At 44.5% G+C, this 23461-nt stretch overlaps 1 protein-coding gene across 4 annotated transcripts in view; it reads left to right on the forward strand.

Annotated features, from left to right (window-relative positions):
* Positions 1-23461, forward strand: part of CDH13 (cadherin 13) — a 1017465-nt gene that overhangs the window by 778197 nt on the left and 215807 nt on the right. For all 4 annotated transcript variants that reach the window (XM_055551337.1, XM_055551339.1, XM_055551336.1 and 1 more), the window contains one exon: positions 4008-4186. In XM_055551337.1, coding sequence (XP_055407312.1) covers positions 4008-4186 — 179 coding nt within the window. The remainder of the gene's footprint in view (positions 1-4007; positions 4187-23461) is intronic.

Below are 23461 nucleotides of genomic sequence, written 5' to 3' on the forward strand. Positions count from 1 at the left end.
GTTTCCATCAACAGAGAAGTTTGGGAAATGCTACAAATTCTGTTCTCTCTTGGAGATTCACAATATGCATTTGCTTATTAAGGATGCTAGGAATCCTTCAGGAGGGGAAACCTGTTCAACTGTGCTTCCTGCATATTTCCCAAATGGGTTTCTCCACTGAGCCCACAGAACTAGGGTCTCTTGGAAACAATCTAGGAAATGCTGGTTTACGAGGCTTTTCCAGCCATTGCAGAACCTGGAAGTACTAAAATCACCATCCCATCCCTGGGGAGGAGTAGGCAAGGGCAGGATGATGGACCCATCAAGCCGGGGCTCAAGATAGAGCCCTGATCCTAGAGGAGGATTAGAGTACCATATGGAGAAGCGTTGGTGGCTGCCGAATGTGTGTGTGTAGGTGTGTCAGTGTGTGTACACATGCATGTGTTTGTGTTCATAGAGATTTGTGATCTCCACAGTACAAACCCAAATCCACAAGCTAAAACTGCGGACTAGGTGGCAGTGTTAGTACAAGTTCATGCACCCGACGCACAGTGAGGCCAAACAGATGGTTCCATCAGAGTTTGGAGCTCATGCCCTAAGAAGCCCTGAACTCCCCAGAGGGTTTCAGCAAAGCACTTTTAAAAGCCAGGCTGGGGAGAGGAGCCGCAGGGAGCTACAGGAAGGGGAGGGCAAGGCAGGGTAACTCGGAGCAGACGGGTGCCGGGACTCTTGCCATGCCAGGGGCCAGTTTCCATGGACAACTCGACTCTGAGCTCCTGCGTCCATCTGAGGCCATTGCCTGCACCTCCGTGATGGGCTCAGAGCCCAGGCCAGGACGATGATAAAGGCATCGCCTCTGAACACTGACCTACCAGGCACTGAGCTATGTCATGTGTTGCCCTCCTTACAGTGACCAGAGAGAGGAGTGTTACTGATGTCCTCATGTCAGGAGCAGGCGCATGGGGAAACTGAGGCTCACGGAAGGCTGGCTGGCTTGCCTGAGTTCACACAGTTAGCTATGACTGAACCTAGGTCAGGCTGCTTCCTTCAGAGCTGCAGACCCTTGCAGATGCCATAAATGGCGCTCACGCCCCACAGAGGAGGGCCTCAGAAGTGGACCCAGACGCGTGCTCACGCCCCCCAGAGGCGGGCCTCAGAATTGAACCCAGACGCGCGCTCACGCCCCCCAGAGGCGGGCCTCGGAAGTGAACGCAGACGCACGCTCACACCCCACAGAGGCGGGCCTCAGAAATGAACCCAGACGCGTGCTCATGCTGGGCGAAGACCAAGGCACGGCTTAATATCAGGTCACTTGCTCCCTAATAATCCATTAAAACAAAAAGCATCTTCTATATGTCCTTGGGAATATTCCAGAATAGCCTTTTATCATACCACGCTGTGTGTGTATGCTCAGTCATGTCCAACTCTTTGTGACCCTCTGGACTGTAGCCCACCAGGCTCCTCTGTCCATGGGATTTTCCTGGCAAGAATACTGGAGCAGGTTGCTATTTCCTCCTCCAAGGCATTCTTCCCAACCCAGGGATAGAACCCATGTCATATGAACCCATCTATCATATACCATGTTATCAAATCTGTAAAAACTAACAATGAAAAATGACATGACTAATGAATGGCCTGGTAGAAACTAAAAATTCATCAACCTGAGAGGTGCTTTTTCCCCCCTTCTTATGAAGCCAGTCACAAACTGTGACAGTCCCAAACTGTGATGACTTCATTTTTTTATGCTTTCTTTTGCTTGTTCATCTCTAACTTCAATTAATGGCAAATTAAATAGGGCATGGATTCCATCAGTCAAGCATTCATTAGACACTGACAAAGTACAAGGCAGCCAATCACACGTACGTGACTGGAGACTGTTTCTTGTGGCATCCACAGTCCTTCCAGGCCTTGCCCACTCAGAGCGCAGTGAGCTCAGCCCAGGGTAAGATGTGAGCCTGGAAGCTGCCTCTGATTTCTGGCAGAGACCCCCCAAGTAGGCCTGTTTTCCTAGGCCATGAAGGCAACTGAGTGTACCCTTCACACTCACGCTGATGGACTGGCAGTGGCTGCCTGGCCCACTGGACAGAGACAGAACCCTGATCCCACAGAGCGTCCCAGTGGGAAATAGAACATAACAATCAAATGGCTTGCTGCCATCTCCCAAAGGCAAGGGGCCAGGGAGCAGGCTGCTGCACATGCCAAGAACTTGCTATTCTTACCCTGGACCCTGAGGCCTGCCCTGTGACAATTTCACAAAGAAGCAAAGGGCAGAGATAGAGTAGCAGACATGTCCGGAGGCATCTGGCCTAAGGCAGTGTTGGTGAAATCAGCTAAGACTGTGGAACTAACTGACCCCACCTTAGAATACTCAGATGCTTTGCCTGATCATTCAGACCTGATGGTTAGTAATTCCAATTGTGGGAAAGAATAAACTGGCTTTCACTATTCAAGAAGCACTGTTATAAAAGGGAAAGGAACACGAGGATGGTAGCCGAGCTGGAGGGACTCTGTGTTTCCGTTAAGCTAGAATATTTCCTGGATATTCCTGCTGGGAACCATAGCTCTACTGCTTCAGCCTCATACCAGGTTGCCCCCATGCTGTGCGCCCAGAGGATTCAGAATCAGGACATGGGGCCTGTATTCACAGGAGCGTAAACTACAGTGAAGATCTATGGTTGAGCAGGTCACCCAGGCTCACAGCTGTCAGGACAACGGGCAAATGTGCCTGATTCTGTTCTAGTCTGTGCTTCTACTGGTGTTTATAACCATGATCCCTTTAAATTAAATTTTAATCTCAAAACTACATCCCCCTTGTAAAAATGATCAAAACATTAGAGATTGGGCTATCATCTTCTCCCATGACCATTATTCCCGGTACCCTCTCCCCTTGCCCAAGTTTAGCCACCAAAATCAGTGTGAAGTCCACCCCTATAGACCTTCCTCTATCCGTTTATGGACATAAACTGTACTTGAAAAAATACATGCATAAAGTTTGTGGAATTTTCCGCATGTTAATAGGCTCACAGAAATGATGGTATACTGTGGGCCAGTCAGTCAGTCAGTTCAGTCGCTCAGTCATGTCTGACTCTTTGTGACCCCATGAATTGCCTACTATGGGTGACATTCCCCAACCTGATATTTTTCAATTTTGGAGAGCCCCTCGTCTTAGAACACATTAGATCTACAAACATTTTCTGAGTGCTGCAAAACATTCCATAGTGTGGGGATGCCATCATTTTAGCAATTCCCCTGTTGTTGGACGTTTAGGTCGTTTCCCAGCTTTTCTCAGACTCACCCTGAACATCCCCACAAAAACACCTGTAACACCCAAGTCGTCACGCCTGTGCACAGAGGTGCTCAAGTCTTGTCTGTTCCCGGTTCCCTTTAACCAGAAGTAACTGGGATGCCTTTCCCTTAGAGGCCCTCCCCCTCCCCCTCCCCTCCCTTACACCTACGCACCCTTGGGCCCTGCACCAGGGACCCCTCCCGAGCCCCTGGCTAGACGAGGCTGCTCTCTTCCGTATTCACATCACCCTCTCTCAGTGCACTGCGAGTGCGTTAATATTTTCATATGCTGTCTCTGCTGCTTATCGCTGACCTGCCAGACCCCAGAGAATGTGACTTTTTGCACCTCTATTTCCCCAGAACCCAGCCCAGGGTCCCCTCCCCCACGTGGTAGGCATTCAATAAGAGCTTTTAGAGTGAAGGCCATTGTCACAGAGCCACATCCACAATGGGATGAAAACCCATGGAAATAAACAGCATATCAGCAGAAGGAAAAATTAAGCTGTCAATCTGCTGAACAGCAAACATTTCTTTTCTATATTTCAGGTCTTTTAACGTGATGGAGGAGAGAGGGAGGGGGTAAGGGAAGTTAAAACCTAAGGGAGCCAGGGAAAGGCTTTGCTTTTCATAATCTGGAAAGTGATTGACACATCACTCTACAGCCATTGCCCAGGTGGGGGACGGGCTTGGCCCATCACTGTCCCCCAGGTGACCATCACATGCTCTCTGTCTCGCCCCCGCAGGAACCACGGTGATGCGGATGACAGCCTTTGATGCAGATGACCCAGCCACGGATAATGCCCTCCTGCGGTACAATATCCGTCAACAGACGCCTGACAAGCCGTCTCCCAACATGTTCTACATCGATCCCGAAAAAGGAGACATTGTCACCGTTGTGTCACCTGCACTGCTGGACCGGGAGGTGAGCGGAAAGACACACCACTTCCCTTTCATGAGAATCGAACGTGGCTTTCACACGCGGGAAGATGTGGGGCTTCCATCAATGGCCCCTTCCGTATCGTGGGAGCGGCAATGAGATATCGACCCGTGGCTGGATGGGGAAAATCGGTCAAGGGAGATGACATGTTATGTGACCCCAGAAAGCACACACCGAAAAAATCACGTCCTTTGAGGTCATTTGCATTCATTCAGCTTGATGGCTGTTTGCTCACCTGCCACTTACTCTTGAGGCCCCTGTGACTGGGCTCTGCCTGCCTCACTTTTCCACTCTGAGTGAGGGGTAGATGGGAGGGAGGTGACTGTTTGAGATGACTGATGCTCTCCTTGTCACAGAGTCTGGTGGCTTCAACTTACCCCTTTCTCAGACCCTGTGCTGTCCGTGCCAGTGTGTGCCCTTCAGGCTCAGCTCTTGTCCTGCGAGGCCATCCCTGTAGGAATCTCCCCATCTTCCAGGTCACGTGTCACAGACAGGTACCCCATGGGCTGAGTCAGCCTACACGCCGGCTCTTTGGTTTGGCCCAGGGTGTTTTAAGATTTCATATTAGTTGCCATATCAAAATACTTCAACTTTATATTTCGTGTTTTTTTTTTAATTCCCATTTCCAGCCTTTCTGAAAATCAGAAATTCTGGAAATCGGGGGCCCAGTTTCCATACATGGACAATCAGTCAGACCACTCATGACTGTCAGAGGGAGCTGGTGGCAGCTGCCCCACTTAGGAGTGTTGTTCCTGGCCCACTTACGTCCCGCTGCACGTGCCCCCGGTCCTGGCCTTTCTCCGAGTTCCAGGGCCACCCTGTCGAACCCCGCAGGCCAGCCTCCTTTCCATAAGAGAGCCTCTTGGCCCTTCACACAGGAAGACGCCAACCCACTTGGGGGTGCTCTGCATCATCAGCCACCCAGATCTGCCCCCATCCTGGGATCCCTTGTTCCCAGCAGGACATTGTCCCATGGCCTGTCCCCTGGCAGTCACCCTTGACTTCTGCAAGCCCATCTGCCCCAGGACGAGCGCTGAGTTTCCCTATGGGGTCCTGTGCATTTTCCCTTCCATATTTTTGATTTACAAATGCCTTCTCCTCACCCTTCTGTTTTCTTCACTGTAGCTCCTCCTGGGAGTCTGGGTCAGACCCGCCCACCTCTCTGGGAAGCCGGGCTCCGCCCCCAGGTCTTGCACAACCTCTTGCTCCTGCAGTCTCTGACTGCTCTTACCTGCAGCCTCACCGGGCACCGGCCACGTGCTCCTTTACATGCTTGTCTCTCTCTTTAATGAATGTCCTCTTCCACTTGGTCTAGACCTGATGCAATAACAGCTAGTCTCAGACGGTTATTTAAATTTTAATTGACATTCTTGAAATTAAAATGTAAAGATCAGTTTCTCCATCAGACCAGACAAATCTCAAGTGATCAGGAGCCCCGCATGGCTAGTGGCTACTTTACCGACCAGGGCACAGGTAGACTGTTCCCACCATCACAGAAAGTTCTAGTGGGCACCACTGGCATAGACAGTAAATGTCTTGAGAACAGAGATTCTTTGATCACCTGAATGCTTGTTTGACCACTGCCTACCAGTTTCAGTGCTCTCAAAACTCCTAAGTATGTTTTTTTTTATTTTATTTTATTTTTTAACTTTACAATATTGTATTGGTTTTGCCATATATCAAAATGAATCCACCACAGGTATACATGTGTTCCCCATCCTGAACCCTCCTCCCTCCTCCCTCCCCATACCATCCCTCTGGGTCGTCCCAGTGCACCAGCCCCAAGCATCCAGTATCGTGCATCGAACCTGGACTGGCGACTCGTTTCATATATGATATTATACATATTTCAATGCCATTCTCCCAAATCATCCCACCCTCTCCCTCTCCCACAGAGTCCAAAAGACTGTTCTATACATCAGTATCTCTTTGGCTGTCTCGTATACAGGGTTATTGTTACCATCTTTCTAAATTCCATATATATGCGTTAGTATACTATATTGGTGTTTTTCTTTCTGGCTTACTTCACTCTGTATAATAGGCTCCAGTTTCATCCACCTCATTAGAACTGATTCAAATGTATTCTTTTTAATGGCTGAATAATACTCCATTGTGTATATGTACCACAGCTTTCTTATCCATTCATCTGCTAATGGACATCTAGGTTGCTTCCATGTCCTGGCTATTATAAACAGTGCTTCAATGAACATTGGGGTACACGTGTCTCTTTCAATTCTGGTTTCCTCAGTGTGTATGCCCAGCAGTGGGATTGCTGGGTCATAAGGCAGTTCTATTTCCAGTTTTTTAAGGAATCTCCACACTTCTCCATAGTGGCTGTTTGCATTCCCACCCACAGTGTAAGAGGGTTCCCTTTTCTCCACACCCTCTCCAGCATTTATTGCTTGTAGACTTTTGGATCGCAGCCATTCTGACTGGCGTGAAATGGTACCTCATAGTGGTTTTGATTTGCATTTCTCTGATAATGAGTGATGTTGAGCATCTTTTCATGTGTTTGTTAGCCATCTGTATGTCTTCTTTGGAGAAATGTCTATTTAGTTCTTTGGCCCATTTTTTGATTGGGTCATTTATTTTTCTGGAATTGAGCTGTAGGAGTTGCTTGTATATTTTTGAGATTAGTTGTTTGTCAGTTGCTTCATTTGCTATTATTTTCTCCCATTCTGAAAGCTGTCTTTTCACCTTGCTTATAGTTTCCTTTGTTGTTCAGAAGCTTTTAAGTTTAATTAGGTCCCATTTGTTTATTTTTGCTTTTATTTCCAATATTCTGGGAGGTGGGTCATAGAGGATCCTGCTGTGATGTATGTAGGAGACTGTTTTGCCTATGTTCTCCTCTAGGAGTTTTATAGTTTCTGGTCTTACATTTAGATCTTTATTCCATTTTGAGTTTATATTTGTGTATGGTGTTAGAAAGTGTTCTAGTTTCATTCTTTTACAAGTGGTTGACCAGTTTTCCCAGCACCACTTGTTAAAGAGATTGTCTTTTCACCATTGTATATTCTTGCCTCCTTTGTCAAAGATAAGGTGTCCATAGGTGCATGGGTTATCTCTGGGCTTTCTATTTTGTTCCATTGATCTATATTTCTCTCTTTGTGCCAGTACCATCTAAGTATGTTTTTTGACATATTAGTAAGAATGAGTTGGAGATGACAGTAAGATCTTACATGTAAAGGGTGGGAAACTGGAGCTGGAAATGGGGAATTATTGGAAGGGAAGGAAGAGAATGAAATTTGCATTGAAATTGTGATTGTCACTTGGAACATGCAATGGTTTTTCATCAAAAATAGGAAGCAGAAAAAAGAATATTTCAAGTCCGTTTCCTCCATTTTGTCTCCCATTCTTTTTCCAAACCTCCTTATTTTTGTTATTGCCTGACTGATGTATTATCTTCTTCAGAGGGAGGTAATGACTTTCCAATTCTCCCTTTATCCCCCATCTAGCATGTGTGTGAAAGAGTGCACATGCGCATGCACACACACACCAGCTTTCCCATAACCCCTAATTCTCCCAAAATCACTTGCAAATTCTTCTTGCAAAAGAAAGATGAAATGGTGATTTCTCTATCTCAGCTTCTATTTTTACTGATAGAAAATGTTTTGTCTCTATTTATAAAGCGGAATGATAATATAGTAGATCACAGCATTTTTAAGGTTTATTTGGGGGTACCAATGTGTCTCAAGTTCATGACCCTGTCATTTGGGTGTTTGTTAAATTGCAAGTATATAATTATGGGAGTTGAATTTAGCCTTTCTAGCCACAATACATAAAAAAAAAAGAAAAGAAAAGAAAGATCAACATAATTTAACTGAAATTGGAAAATCAATGAAAATGAATGAAAAGTGTCACTTTTCTGTGAGGGTTTCAAGAGTTCAGTGCTGAGCCAGGCAACATGGGTACAATCTGAAGGGAAGAAATGCCCCTGAATTCAGGCACACCTCGTCTGTTTCCGAGTGCTGTGCTAAGCTTGTCCTGCACAAGTCTGCTGAAAAGGTGAAACATGCCTTTATTTACATTTAAAGGGGCAGAACTCACGTGTCAGACTTCCCATCGGTGTTTTCCAGTTTGCAGTGTTTTCTTACGAGGCTCTTCCTAAGATTCATGTGTGTATAAGTTCCCATAGCAGAATTATGGAGTTGTTTGTTATTTCTGGAGACCTTCTGAGAAGGCATCCTGTCTTAGGTGTGGTTTCAAAATTCTACTTCTGGACAATCTGGGCAGAACACTTAAAACTGATCTATGCACCATTCATTTCTAAGAAAATATTTCATGTCACCCCTACAAACTTTGATATCTCTTAAACTTATTACGTGTGGCTACCATGTATTCATTAACAGTATCTCAAATGGCGTGTTTGAGCACTAAATGTTGTGAGTGTAAATAAATGGGATGGAGACTCCTGGAGCTGGGGCCCCCAAGATTTCACAAGTGGTTTGCTCCTGTCTGACCCTTGCCTTGTGGGGAGGTTCCAGAAGTCTGAGGGTTGACCCGAGCTTAGTTGATATGATGTAAAATTTTCATTTTAATTTTCCATCTAGTACATTCTCAAAGAGGACCCCAGCAGGACCCCAGGGTCTTTTTCCAGTCACATGTCACAGTCTCCCTAGATTGTGCAGAGCATGTTCACCTCATCTGCAAGTCATGCCTCTTCACTTTTGCTGATGCTAGGCTGGGTTACGGAGAAGGCAATGGCATCCCACTCCAGTACTCTTGCCTGGAAAATCCTATGGATGGAGGAGCCTGGAAGGCTGCAGTCCATGGGGTTGCCGAGGGTCAGACACAACTGAGCGACTTCACTTTCACTTTTCACTTTCATGCATTGGAGAAGGAAATGGCAACCCACTCCAGCGTTCTTGCCTGGAGAATCCCAGGGACGGAGGAGCCTGGTGGGCTGCCGTCTATGGGATCGCTCAGAGTCGGACACGACTGAAGTGACTTGGCAGTAGCGGCAGGCTGGGTTCTTGCACGCCTTTAGATTCACAGCTGAGTTGTGAGAGCAGCTGCAGTGACCGTGTATTCTCGTTGCCTTACTGTAAGCTCGATGCTAATAGACAGCAAGTCTCACTTGAAAACATAGTGTATTTTCCATTACAAGCTCTTCTATTTGCTTTTTCTGAAACCATTACAGAACATACAGTTCCTAAAGAGAGAGATCTTGGATCTTTGTCCCATCTCTGAATTCCCATTGCCAAACATATGTAACGCCAGGTAAATAAGACATTCAGTAAAGATTTGTTGGTAAAATCTTTGATGATAAAGAGGTGGATGGAAAGGTAGAGTAATTAATAAATATATGGGAGATGGGGGGACAGATGGATAAAGGGATGGATGGAGAGATGGATGGATAAAGGGATGTATGGAGGGATAGATGGATAAAGGAATGGATGGATGAATAGAGAGATGGATAAAGAGGGATAGAAGGACTTATTATGTTCCTTCAGTTTGTATTTATGAGTAAATAGCTAACAGATTATCTCAGAATTGCAAGACCCATATCCCACAGGAGTGTATATATAAACAGAAGAAATTATTTTATTTTAGTTGAGTGCTCACTCTTGCCCTTGTGTGTAGTCATCCAGTAATCTAGTCTATTCGCCTGATGCCTACCGTGTGTGAGAAACTGCAATAGGCTGCAAGAACGCCTTGGCGGATAGGATGGGCATGAGGATCTGGGTCTCTTGCTTAAATGTTTGGGGAAATGTTTGGAGAAAATAAGAACCATATATCCTACAAAATGAAATTGGGTTCATTGGGGGCACTGTTTTATTCTTTTCTATAACCATACTCAGCCCCTCATTCTGACAGATCCGTCTATGTTTTTAAGCTATGTCTGGCTGCACTACAAAATAAAATCAGATAAAGGTCCCTAACATTTGATAAATGGCTTATTTAGTTGATCATCTTGGCTGCTAGACTGAAATCCATCAGCTGAAATCTGCCAACTTTTCTGAACACAGCCAGCACAGTTTGCAACTACTCAGAGTACCTAATGGTCAGTTTGGAGGGTTGTTTTCTTTTTCTTCCATGCTTCTTTTTTTTTGGCAAACGGAAACAGTCTCCAAATGAGGCCCTTAAAATGCAGCCTTAACATTTGCGTTGTGAAAGTATCATTAGTCTTTTTAAGGAGTTTGAGCTGAGCACTTTTCTTTGTTTGAATTTGCCTTTATCCTATTATGTATTATCTTCCAGATAATCTAAGGAAAGTGATCGCCTGCCTGTTTAAAAAAAAAAAAAAAGGTACATACAATAAAATATCTTAGAACTCTGAATGTAATTTATTTTCTATTTTCAAGTGATAAAAGATTTTCTGAAACTTTATAATGCCCCCAATTTAGGGGCAAAATGTGAAAACTGAAAGAATTCTCTTCCTTCTTCCCATGGTGTCACATAAGGACTTATTTTTAGGTTTAAGTGCATTAGCTATGAGAGACTCAGGAGTCCTTTAAATATGTCAGAGAGGAAAATTGAAGAATGGTGGTGGGAACATCATATGAAAATAGTCAGTGAAATTGATGTGTTTGGTCAAGACAGTCTCAGTTAAACCATCATCACATTCTGCATCTCCAGAATCAAGTCAAAGTGCCTGAGAAGAATCATAATAAGGGATTGCATTTCTTCCATGCCCTGAATGAAAGCTAGAGGTAGTTTTCTTACTCTCATGAAAAAAACGTTCAAAGGCCGCTCTAATCTAATGCTAATATTTTACTCATTATCATCATGCTTAAAACATTGGCAGTAATTACACACAATTCAATCATGCTGACAGGAATATTCTCTTTCTTTGTTTTGGTGGGTGGGACCAGAATTATTTAATAGTAGCATCCTCACCATTTCTGTGAGCTATTTACTCACAAATATTTTTGTTGGGATCATTTTCTCCTTTTTTGATATCACTTGCTGCTGAGAAAATAGAAGGGGGAAAAGTAAATGTAAATAAATTGTCTTATTATTTTAAAAATAACGTATTATGCTTGCAAATGAAACACAGATGGTGAACCACCCTATGTGAATCAAACCCACTTGCTCTGTTGTGACAGCAAATAAAATAGAATGAGGCATTCATAAGGCATGATGCTGAGCCCTGGGGTCTGAAATTCAGTTACAAGCATGCCAGCCTCCGCTGATGGCAATGCGGTTAGAGACAGGAGGGCAGGGTCTTACCCTGGGGCCAGCTCCGCTTCCCCACTCTGGATAAGTTCTAGCAGGAGACCTGGATGAATCTCAGAACTCTACTGGTGACCCTAACCATTCCCCCCCCAGACCTTCAGGGTTGGCCTAATCAACCCCTGAAGGCTAGGGCTTTGTCTAGTCACCTAGCATGACCTCAACTAAAAGCTGGTCTGAGAGGTATGGGGCAAGGGTATCATGAGTGCTGGCTTTAGCCTCTATGGATTCGTGGCCTACCTCCACCTCTAACCAGCAGTGAGAACACATACACACAAACATGTGCTATTTGAACTAGACTTGATGCATGAATGGAGTTCTGCAGTGAGGAAGCTGAGGGAAGAGCACCATGGGGAGCAGGACAGCGTGAGCGAAGGCATAGCGGCGTGTCAGTATGTCGCTCCAACAAAGACTGGGGATTTTAGGGTGTCATAGGAGAGATACCAGAAAAGGGCAAGGAGTTGATACAAGGTTGCCAAGGCTCCAAATGCCATCCTAAGGATAATGGGTATATCCTACTCTAAATAGTAAACTTTTACCAAACACAAGTTCATGTGCTCGGCACACCGTGAGGCCAAACAGACTGAACATTGGAGTTGGGAGCATAGAAAGGTTTATTGCAGGGCCATGCAAGGAGATAGGTGGCTTGTGCCCAAAAAATACCCTGAACTCCTCAAAGGGTTTCAGCAAAAGACCTTTCAAGGCAAAAGATGAGGGAGAGGCGTGGTTAGCGGCGCTAACCTCTCAGTGTAGGAATCCTCTGTTCTGGCAGCTGGGCACCTGGGTCAGGTCACAGCCTTCCTGTAAGCCTCCAACAAAACAAATGTGATTCTCTATTCTGCAGCTCTCTGCCTCTATATGAATGGACTCTTAAAGGTCAGCACTTTTGAGTATCCTGTATATTTCAGGCTATAAGGCTACATTCTTATACAAAGGTGCAGAGCCGGCATGACTAGGCACAGGCAACAGAACACAGAGGTTTAAGTCAAAAGGCACAGGTACAATATAAAGTCAGAGTTGTTCTTCCCCATTACAATACCGCCAACCATATTTAAGCAGTAAGCCCAGCATTCCCAGAGCTGTGACTTGGACAGAAGACTGGGTAAGCTTCAGGAGAGGCAGTCAGTGGGAAATCACTCATTTTGGAGGCAGACTTGAGGCTGCTTGGTGAATGATGAGCTGCTTTACAGAGATTCCCAGCCTCATCAAGGGGAGGTGAGGAGTTACCACTTGAATCTAAATTCTGCAGGTCAATAAACAACAGCCTGTTTTGTGCCTTCTGTTCTTGGGCAGCTTAAAGTACCAGACAATCAGGAGTTACTCAGCACATGTCAAATCAAAAGATACTTAACTTTGTCGTTAAGAGAGATTCAGCTTTTTAGATTTGACAAATGTTTGATTCTCTGAGCTTTTTCCTTTTTTCTGTTTTTTTTTTATATGGTAAAAATAACAAAATGCAGGGTGATGATGAATTTAGACTACTTCTGTTTTTCTGTCATTTTAAATCTCTCCATCTTATTTTGCATGAAGTACCCTAAAAAGCTAAAGAGCTTTTCCTTTTTTGGAAAAAAATCTCTTTTAGAGAGCAGTTTATTTCTCTTTATCAACCAAGAGCTCTGATTAGCATGTTAAGGCAAGTGTTGCTTCATTGACAGATTTTTTTTTTCCCAATGTATTTAAATAACATCTTTCTAAATCCTGTCCATGTTAGCAATCCTGGTAGGAGAGATACCTTCCAATTTAGAAAGAATGTCTAGTTAAGTTCTGGCTTTGAACTGGTGAAGAAAACAGGAAAAAGCTCTGCTCCAACCATAATGAGAACAGCCATCATTTAAGGAAAGGAGAGTTGATTGAGAGTCTCTGAAAAGCAGCTATTTTATACTTGCCTTAATAGGCTCAGCTTCCAGCCAGGCACTGGCTGACTGGGGTGCTCCCACAGCAAAGCATTTTAAGGGAAATCGAACAGAGGTTAGAATACTTAGATTAAGGCAAACTAGCTATAGCTCCTTTCAAGACACAATGACACCTCACAATGCCTGGAATCCACATTTCTTCCAGTCTGGTTTTAAGGGAGGAGCTCATTTTGAGTTAACTTCTCCATAGGATAAAAGTTCATTGTTACCATTAAACATGATATTCTGAAGACTTGATCAGCTTGATGAGATCTATGGCACTATGATGTCACATTCAACAATAAGACTTGAAAGTATAGAATCATCTATTAGATGAAAAGTCAGCAAACTTTTTCTTTAAGGGCTAAGTAGTAAATATTGTATAGGTTTTGGGTGCCAAGAGGTAAAATTGAGACTGTTGTGCAGATACTTATATAACCATTTAAAATGTAACCATTAAAAACTGGAAAAAAAAATTTCTAGCCTGAGAGCCATCAAAATATAGCCAATGGTCTGCACTTGGCCCACAGGCTATCACTGGCCAGCCCTGATCTGTTAAATTATTGGCCAGAGTGACCTCTGTAGCAGTAGCTTCAACTATTGATTGTTGCAGGTATGCATGTATCTATATCTGGAGGTCCTCTCTTAGAATATTGAGTCACAGTGATTAATCACCCCCTTGAAGTTGGATTATAGGGAAAGAAACTAGGTCATGGATGACTGGTCTGATTTCTTTTTTCTTTTTAACAGAAACAGTCCATTTCCAAACGATTAAGAAACAGATCATTGCAGATACTTGCTAATGAATTCTAAACTCAAAATTGGTTGCAATAATGAAAACAACTCCTTCAATCGAAAAGTAGTAAGAAAGTGCTGTTTAGCTATAGACTAAATCCTGGATGAAGCCTTTAGGAATGACTGTTTTTCTCTGTCAGAGCCCTGAGGGCAGGGAAGACCCGCCTTTGCCAGAGGACCCAGAGGTGGGGAGGGAAGAATGCCCAGCTGAGGGAGCTCTTCCTTGAGCTGAATCTGGAGCCCAGATGCAAGTGTTCACTTGGGCACAGCTAGAGCTGGAAGAGTCAGCGGACAGCGGCACTTAGCCTGTCTCTCCAGGCTCGGAAGGAACCTCAGAGGGAGAACTGAGATATTTCTAGCTACCAGAAGACAGACAGAGACATCCTGGACCAGGGTGGGGACACTTCTGGAGACTTTCTCAGGCTTCCCAGTGCCCTTTGCTGTCCTCCCTGAGTTTGAGACTAGGGTCATGATAATAAACTGGAGTGACATTCTTGAGCCTGTTTCGTTTGTCACCATGTGTCAGTCACTATCCTAAGTACTTTGTGTTCAATTTAATGTCAGTAACAACTAACGGGGCAGGTGAGTACTCCTGGTGATGGAGACGCTTGATGTTGCTGAGATGTGACCCTGTGTCAACCTGTCTCCAAAGCCCATGCGTTTTCCCCCCAGTATGTGGATCAAAATCACTGATTATTTGTTTAGATGACAACCTCACAGAGGAAATCAATTTTGACTGTCTTTTCAACACAGGAAGGCAAGACATGGTAGAGTTTTGAGGCAGCTTTAGTGCTAAGATGTGGGCTTGCAGTGCCTGCCAGGTGGCCTTCTTCCTGTTTACAGAGCCCAGGTGGCTTCTCAAACATGGTGCAAAAAGTTCTTGGAGAAAAGCTCTCTCCTGCCTTAGTGTGGAAATACAAATAGGCTGTATTTGTTTGTCAGGTCTTTTGGCAATAAGAATCAAATGGCTTTTTTAAATGCCCCTACTATTCTTTGCCCAAACAGTTCTACGTAATCTACATTGGTGGTGTGTATGCATCCAACTATGGGAGTTTTATTGAATTTATTTAAAGAGCTAAACCAAGTGTCCAACCTTGAGGATCTGTCTGATAAATTGAGCTATATTCCTCCATTGGGCTTCCATTAAATCATGTAAAATGATGTAGTAGAAGAACATATGATAATATGGAGAGATTTTCACAGTATATTAACAAGCAGTCTGCAGAGCACCACATGGGCTATGATTCTTTTTTGTTTGAATACACACACACACACACACACATTATCATCACCATCATCATCATCAACTCATCCTATTCAGGCTGCTATCACAAAATACTAGTGATCAGGCAGCTTAAACAACAGAAATTTATTTCTCACAGTCTGGAGCCCAGAGGTCAGAGATCAAAGTGCTGGCCAATTCAGTCCTTGGTGAGAGCCCCAGATGCCTATCTTCTCATTACGTCTTCCCAGGCCAAAGAGAGGAGGCTCTGGCCTTTTCTTCTTTTTCTTACAAGGACACTAGAGGGAACTTCATATCCTCAATTACCTCCCAAAGGCCCCATGTCCCAGTACCATCCCACAGTGGGGGAAGAGGGCTGTGTTAGGACTTCAATGTGTGCATTTTAGAGGGACAGAACCATTCAGTCCAAAACATACACCATCACAGTCCCAGGTGTGAAAGGGTTCATGTCAATGTGGAATGTGTGGTCCTTTTCAGACTGCAAGCGATCTAAATTCCCTACAATGCAGGGTCTAAGATGACAATCTTCAGATCCAGGTTGCTTGAATGGAATTTCAGCCCTGTCTTCTCCCTGCCTTACCAGCTCTGTGTCCTGGAAACATTCATCGCTTGAACAACTGGTGGCCACAATTATCATGCCCATGTCATTAAATATTCTCCTCCCACATCACTGCCAGTGTTCCCACAGGACTCCACTGTGTGAAAGTGGTCTAATACAGAGCATGGTTGAATCCGTACCTCAGTTTCCTCTTCTGTAAAATGGGACTCATAACAGTCCGTCTCATAGGGCCATTGTGAGGACTGAATGAATTCATACAAGCATGTACTTAGAATAACAGGTTTGGGTGAGCTGTTGCCTTTGTCTGTATTTTCTACTTTGGGTAGAGTGACTGTGTATTGTTTTGGTTCTGTTCATCACTGTGGCACGCAGCGGTGTCTGGGTCTGGAGGGCAGGGGACTCCAGGTTAGGACGCCACACCACAGATGGCTCGAGGGGCAGCACGACTGTCACTTTTGGGTCCAGAGACTGGGTCCCCCGTGAGCCAATTTGTTCGTTGACAAGGCAGTGGGAGTCATACCCAGCCTCCTGGCCTCCACCAATACTGCTAGAATCGCAGGCAACACATTTCAAATGTCAGAAAGGAATGTTTTTGAGGGTGTATTAATGTAAATCTTGTCAAAATTTCCTCACTTGAAACGATAAGCATTCTCATTTCTTGAAGCAGCACGGCCATGGCGATGACTTTTCTCATCATGTACGAGTGCTGACCAGGCGCTTACCTTTCGCTGCGCCAATTCCAGCAGGCAGCTTAATAGACACAGTGTGGTGTGTGTTTCTATACTTTTAAGACAGCCATGGGAAATGAAATTTTTTCTTGACCTTTGCAAAGACCAGCTATAGAAATGACTGTTGAAATTCAATGAACGGCATCTCTATTTATGGACCTCAAAAGTAGGAGGCAAGATTAAATTCCTTTAGGTGTTTGCTCCTCTGTGTCTTATGAACTGCTTTGCAGACTTCCTTTTCTCTGTGGACGATTCCTTGGGTCCTTGAGCTCTGGGTTTCTGAGATGGGGAAGAATGGAAAACGTCTCGATTCTTACCTCTTCTTGGTGTTAATGATCTAATACAGGAGGGAGTGTATGTCGTATTCCCGTTGGACAGCTACAGTGTGAACTATTACAGCATCTGTTTTCTCAGCCAAGCACTAAGTCGGTGCCATAACCCCCACAGGACCACCACGCCCATTCTCCACAGGGACAGCCAAGCACCCGAGGGCCGACGTGACCTGCCTCATCCACGTGCTGAGGAGCCAGGGAACTGGACTTGACCCCAAAGCTTCTGCTTTGTCTATGCGTCCAGGCTGCTGAGAGAAAAGCACAGACCATACCGAGAGGAAATCTTGACACCTAAGGGACAGTCTTATAGTTTATAAGACTTCTGCAGGGAATTCTTTGTCCTTTGCTCTGAGCCTCTTCATGCATTTGAAAGCTCAACTCAGTTTCCCTCAGTTCTCCAGTTAGAAAGGCCATGTGGTGTAACAGCTCAGAGCACAGGCCTGGGCACTCTAGAGCTCTAAGTTGAATCCTGGATCTGCGTCCTGTTAGCTGTGTGACCTTAGGCAAGTCACTTCACCTCTCTGAGATTCAGTTTCCTCCCCTCTAAAATGGTGCTTGTAACATGATCTGTGGGTTAGACAGAATAATGCCCCCCACCAAGATATCCTCATCCTTACCCCCAGAGCACGTGAATGTGTTATTATAGGGCAAAAGGAATGTAGGAGATGTGATTAAGATAAGAATATTGAGATGCAGAAATTATCCTGGATTTTCTATCTGGGCCTGATATAATCACAAGTGTCCTTATAAGGGGGAAGCAGGAGGGTCAGAATCAGAGGGAGAGAGAGAGATTTAAAGATGCTATGCTCCCTGGCTTTGAAAACAGAGGAAGAAAAGAAAGAGTGGACACCATCAAAAAGCACTCAGGGTTCCGTGGGTCTCCCCAGGCAATGGGGGAAGTGAAGGCTTTGCCGACCACTTCTTTTGTTGTGGGTGATGGAAAACGGAGTGGGACTTTTATGGCCTGGCCTTGGCGTTTTCTGCTCTGGCAAGATGGGAGCCAACCCTGGAGCTATGTCCACTCCAAGTAACTGGTCCGCGGCTGGGGGGCCAGAGATAACAGCTTCATCCATTCCAGCAGACGCCCAGACAGAGCTCAGCCCTGACTGTAGCTGGTGTTGGAGCAGATAATGAGATTACCTGGTCTCCCAGGGTGACAAGCTCAGCAACTTCAAAGAATGTTCTTCTTAAGTAACATTTGTTTATAGTGTTGTTTTTTTTTAAATAGGAAATATATTCATGCAAGCCAGCAATTAGTATCCTGCCAAATAAATCCCATGGTGACATGAGAATGTTGTATTTAAAAAAAAAAGATCAGCCTCAAACAAAGCATCAAAATTTCCAACTTTAAAATCTCCCTTCTCTGTAAAAAAATTCCTGTAATTTTCCCTAGAGCCAGGGCCCTAATCTGATGTCTATGGACAGGATCTATGTGTGTGGGGTGGGCGGGGGGGATGGGGTGGTGCATGAACATGGATGGAAAAATACTTCATATTTATTTTCATTTACTGCTAACTACAATTTTGTATCTGTTTCCTTTGGGAACATAGGCAAATCAGGACAGTGCTAGCTGTTTCAGTGACTGCTAATAACCTGAGTCACAGACATTTTCATATCTTATCAGAGTGGATGCAGATATATCCAAAACTTTCCCCTGCAACTTTTCTTTACTACTTTGAAATTAATGTAATAATCAGATTTAACACCCAATCTCGTTACTGATAAGCTGCTAAAGAAGCACATGTACCTTCACATTAGTTATGTTAGTTGATAACTGTGCTTAAATATAATTGTCTTCCTTTGTTATCCTAGGCATGTATTTTACATGTTTAAAAGCATATCCTGAGAAGGTGCTCACAAGCTTCATCAGGCCCCTAAAGGGTCCACGGCACAAAATATCTAAGACTCCAGCTTAACGGAGCTGAGAGAAGCCCCATCTCCCTTCTTAGCGCTCCCTCTTTCCTTTGGGAGAGCCCATGTGTGCTGGGTTCGTTCCCCTGCCCTCCACCTCACTAAACAGAGACGTTCTGGATGGCCACTCCATGCCTTTGCCTTCCTTGCGTCTGACTCTCACATAGCCCAAGGGAAATGGGCCCCTCACGATGCTTCCATATGTGATCTATCCATGATTGTCTGAAGTGACAGAAAGGGAAATGAGATGATCCATGAGGTTATAAACGTTAAAGCTTGAGTGTGTGTGGCCCCCAAATGAATACATTGATCTAGTCTAACAATTGGTTCTGGGAAAGGAATCGCAACCCGGATGTTGGTTTGGTGTGGTACATTGCTTGGTTGACAGATCTTGTAGCCAAGGATGGATGTAGCCATGGTCTCCACACTTAAAAATGAAAGAGAGCCTTAAGCTCGTTCACCTACTCTGAAGACTGTCAGTGGCTGCCTGGAGTGCTGTGTTGGGAAGGATTCCGAGTCACATTTGGTTTTTTCAGTAGTTGATTAGTAATGTCTTCCTTGAGAGAGGTAGGTAGGTAGGAGTGGGGACCCTCTTGCCATGTCATTTGTCATCCACAATATTGACAACAGATAGATCAAGAAAACACAGGTTTACTGAATCTTTGATCAAGGTGGTCAATATTCATTGAGTTCATCTCCTCTCCAGCAAACTCTCTGGCATGCTGGTACTGCAGAAATAAATAAGTCATAGTTACACACTTTGAGATGGTGAGCTAAACTCATGAGTCTCAAATGCAAAAAGAGTTATGATACCTACAAGCTCACTGCTACAACATGGGGCCATGCCAAGAGCAAAGAAGAAAGAACTTTGTGACTGATTGAAGAAGATGAGAGCCCTCTTGTTGGCATGTTAGCCACCAAAGTCTGCCACCTCCCCCAATATTCACATTTTGAACATCCAAACACGTTCCAGACCACTGGCTCCTACATTCAGGAGCAACCAGTGAAGCTCCGTCTGAGCACGGGTGATGAGAGGATCTAACAACAGCAGTGCCTCCAGAAAAGGGAAATACACTTCAGTGAAATGATAGTATCTAGAAAAATGCCTTCTGTCCCATGGACCTGCTTGGCTATTTGTCCTACTTGGTTCCAAATAACAGGTCAGTGAGAACATTCAGCCACCCATAAATGCTCACAAGCTTTTCCTTTATCCATCTTATGGGTTTGCCTATAGGAGATAGAAGTTGAGAAGACGTGGTGGGGGAAGGGAAAGAAGCAAGGAGAGAGTGGGCATCAGGACCTAGCTGTTGCACCATTGCTCTCTTTGCCTCTTACTCTCATGCAAAGAGGAGGAAACATGACTCTACCTGATCCAAAACTCTGAATTTAGACTTTAACTTAGTTGTCCCTGTCTCTGCATTAAGTTTAAGCAACTCTGGTTTCCAGACCCTACACTCCTTCTCCCCATTCCTTCAACAGCTCATTACATAGAGCTGTTATTCCCTTGCTCATGAGAAAGCAGGTCAGAGGGAACATCCACTTTCAGGGACTAGGGTTAAAGAAGAAGTCACATCCAGATCTACATGAGCCCAAAGAGGCTGTCATTGTGATTTGCTATTCCACTCATTGCACACAGGATTTGAAATCATTCCAAACCAAGACAGGTCATCAGATCATGTAGGAATAGAAATTCAAAATGGAGGGAAGAAGTCACTGTCTTCTGGGCCTTTAACCACTTAATTTGGGTCTGGGACAAGGCTGGTCAGAGTGGAGGATGTAGAAAAACTAGTCTGGATCCTTTCAAAGATGAGAAGCTCTTTGATCTCTCTGGGAGGTCAGTTCAGAGTGAGGGACTCATAGCTGAGAATCCAGTTCTGCTAGGGATACCCATGGCTCCTGAGTCCAGGTCCCAACAGATGAGAGGAAGACCAGCAGGTGTAGAGGCTTCCTTTGTCTAACCTCCTTGGTCTAAATTACCATCTGATTTTATCTCCTGCTACTATTTCCCTGAAACACCAATACTTTGGCCTCCTGATACAAAGAACTGACTCATTGGAAAAAGATTGAAGGCAGGAAGAGAAGGGAACGACAGAGGATGCGATGATTGGATGGCATCACCGACTAGATAGACATGAGTTTGAGCAAGCTCCAGGAGTTGGTGATGGACAAGGAAGCCTGGCATGCTGTAGTGCATGGGGTTGCAAAGAGTCGGACATGACTGATTGACTGAACTGAACTGAACTATTTCCCTAACTAACAATACATTCCAAAGGCATCAACATTTTCCCTTTCCCTGAAAGATGATGTACTTCATCTAGTCCCTAAGATGGCCCCCAATGATCCCCACCTCCTGGTATCCATGTTCTTATGTAGCCTCCTCCCAAGTTGAAGAGGGATGACCTGTGTAGCCAACAGATCTAGCAGAAATGGCACTGTATGTCCTCAAGGCCTTGGTTATTCGTATTACTTATTGCTGTGAGGAGAGCCAACTACCATGTTGCGAGCAAGTAGCCCTATAGAGAGAGCCACATGACGAATAACTGAGGCCACCTACCAACAGCCAGCACCTCCTCACCAGCGGTGTGACCAAGCCATCTTGCAAGCAGATTGTCTAGCCCCAGTCAAGCGTTTAGATAACCACAGCCTAACCAACATCTTGACAGCCAACTCATGAAAGACGTGGAACCAGAATCACTCAGCTAAACAGCTTCTAACTCCCTAACCCACAAAAGCTTTGTGAGATACTAATGTTTATCATTGCTTTAAGGCACTGAGCTGTGGATGTGCGGGACATCTGTTAGGCACCAGTAGGTATCTATTACAACTGTGCTATTTCCTCTGCTAATGTCGCTACTCATTTCTCTGTACCCTTCTAGATCTGGTTTACGTATCTCCTCTGTGGAGCCTTCTAGTCTTCCTAGGCTGAATTGATTGCTCCCTCTTCATTTTCACACACAAATTATTTATCATTCCATTAATGCAGTTATCACAAGGACAAGTGATGTTTTGATTGTAGTCTCTCTCCTTTGTCAGTTCTGGGCTTCTTGAGAAGGTTTGCAATATACTCATTAATTCAAAGAGGTATTGTTTTTAACAGTGGTTCAGAAGATGGTTGAATGAATGAATGAAGAATACATATATGAACCTGGATACATTAAGGCAAATACATTTGAAGCCAATGGTATTTTCAAAGCATTCTTCATTAGAAAGACTAAGTCCTTTAAAGGGGTTTAGAAGCAGCATTAACTAGTTCATACTCTTAATCCTTTTGTTAACAGTAGAATAATTATAATTGGTTGCTTCTTTGGAAGGGAATTAGAGAACCCAAAAAACATTTCCAGAGGCAACTGGAATGCTTAACTGAGCTAGACTGTTGGTATCTAATCCCACCCTGCCTGTTGGCATAGCTTTATGAATTGCCTAATGCTATTTAATGGTACATGCTCAAACATCCGTTTTATTTTTAATTAAAAATTGACCAAGAGTCTTATCACTTAATTTAAGAATAACTTTTGTTTAGTAAATGTAGTCTTCTAAATTAGGGCAATAGTTTCCTTCTAGTGTCCCTGGTTCAACAACTTACTCACTGGGGTTCTGAAGGGGAGAGTGAGGAGATGGAATGGAAAATTATGGATAAGCCATGCATCCCCTACCCCTGCTTACACAGTATGGCGATTGGCATCAGCTCTCTGGCTCTTGGGTTAGATGCCCTAGCACTCACCACTCCCGGTGGACTGTGGGCTTCTTCATCCCTGCAGCTGTCAGCCTGGGAACGTCCTCTCCCCATGGGAGTGTGCTCAGTCTGCTGGGGGAGTTCATGCTCAAAGAACAGCCAGCAACCCTTGAGAGACGAGAGTTATAGACAATAAATATCCCTTCCTCACCCTTTAAATGGGACAGCTCTGCGATATATTCTACCAAATCTCCCATCTGACCCTGTGGGATCAAACCCCAGCTGCCCACAATGATAACCTGCTTGTTACTGCCCCATGTTTTGGGTTTTTTGTTGTTGTTTTTTTCTTATTTTCTGTCTCACTTTTCCTCTTCACTCACTTGTGCTTCTTGGGATTACCTTCTGAATAAGCTATTTTCACCCAAGTCCTTGTCTTTAGGGTCTGCTTCTGGGAGAACAACATGAAATCAGAAAGCTAGCTAGATCCGTCCTTCACCCCTGGTCTCTATATTTAAGACGTCATGAAACAGATACATGTAAGGCTGAGGTGTGTCAACTGCAGGAAAAAAAATGCACAACCTAAAAATTGAGAGTTATGCTTTATCTGGCAGACAGTCTTAGAACTTCAAGCCCGGGAGACAGGACTCTCAGATTCTTCTGAGGGACTGCTCTGAAGAGGTGGTGGGCATGGCAGAGGGAGCCAGGATAAACAGGAGCCTTTGCAAAAAATGACCACATAGTCAGAACATCAAAAGATTATTGTTCATTAAAGAAAACAAGCCATCTTAAGTTAATAAATCCCTGAAGTCATTCCCCTGATACGCACCTCAGCTCTCTGGGGCCAGTGTCCTCTGTTTTCTCATCCTGTGTCCCCTTGGGGTGCACTGTTGGGGTGGCTGGCGCAGGTGACTGCTGGATGGCAGGCATCCTGTTTCCATCCTGAGTTCCTCG

This window comes from Bubalus kerabau, chromosome 17 (assembly GCF_029407905.1).
Source record: "Bubalus kerabau isolate K-KA32 ecotype Philippines breed swamp buffalo chromosome 17, PCC_UOA_SB_1v2, whole genome shotgun sequence".
NCBI lineage: Eukaryota > Metazoa > Chordata > Mammalia > Artiodactyla > Bovidae > Bubalus > Bubalus kerabau.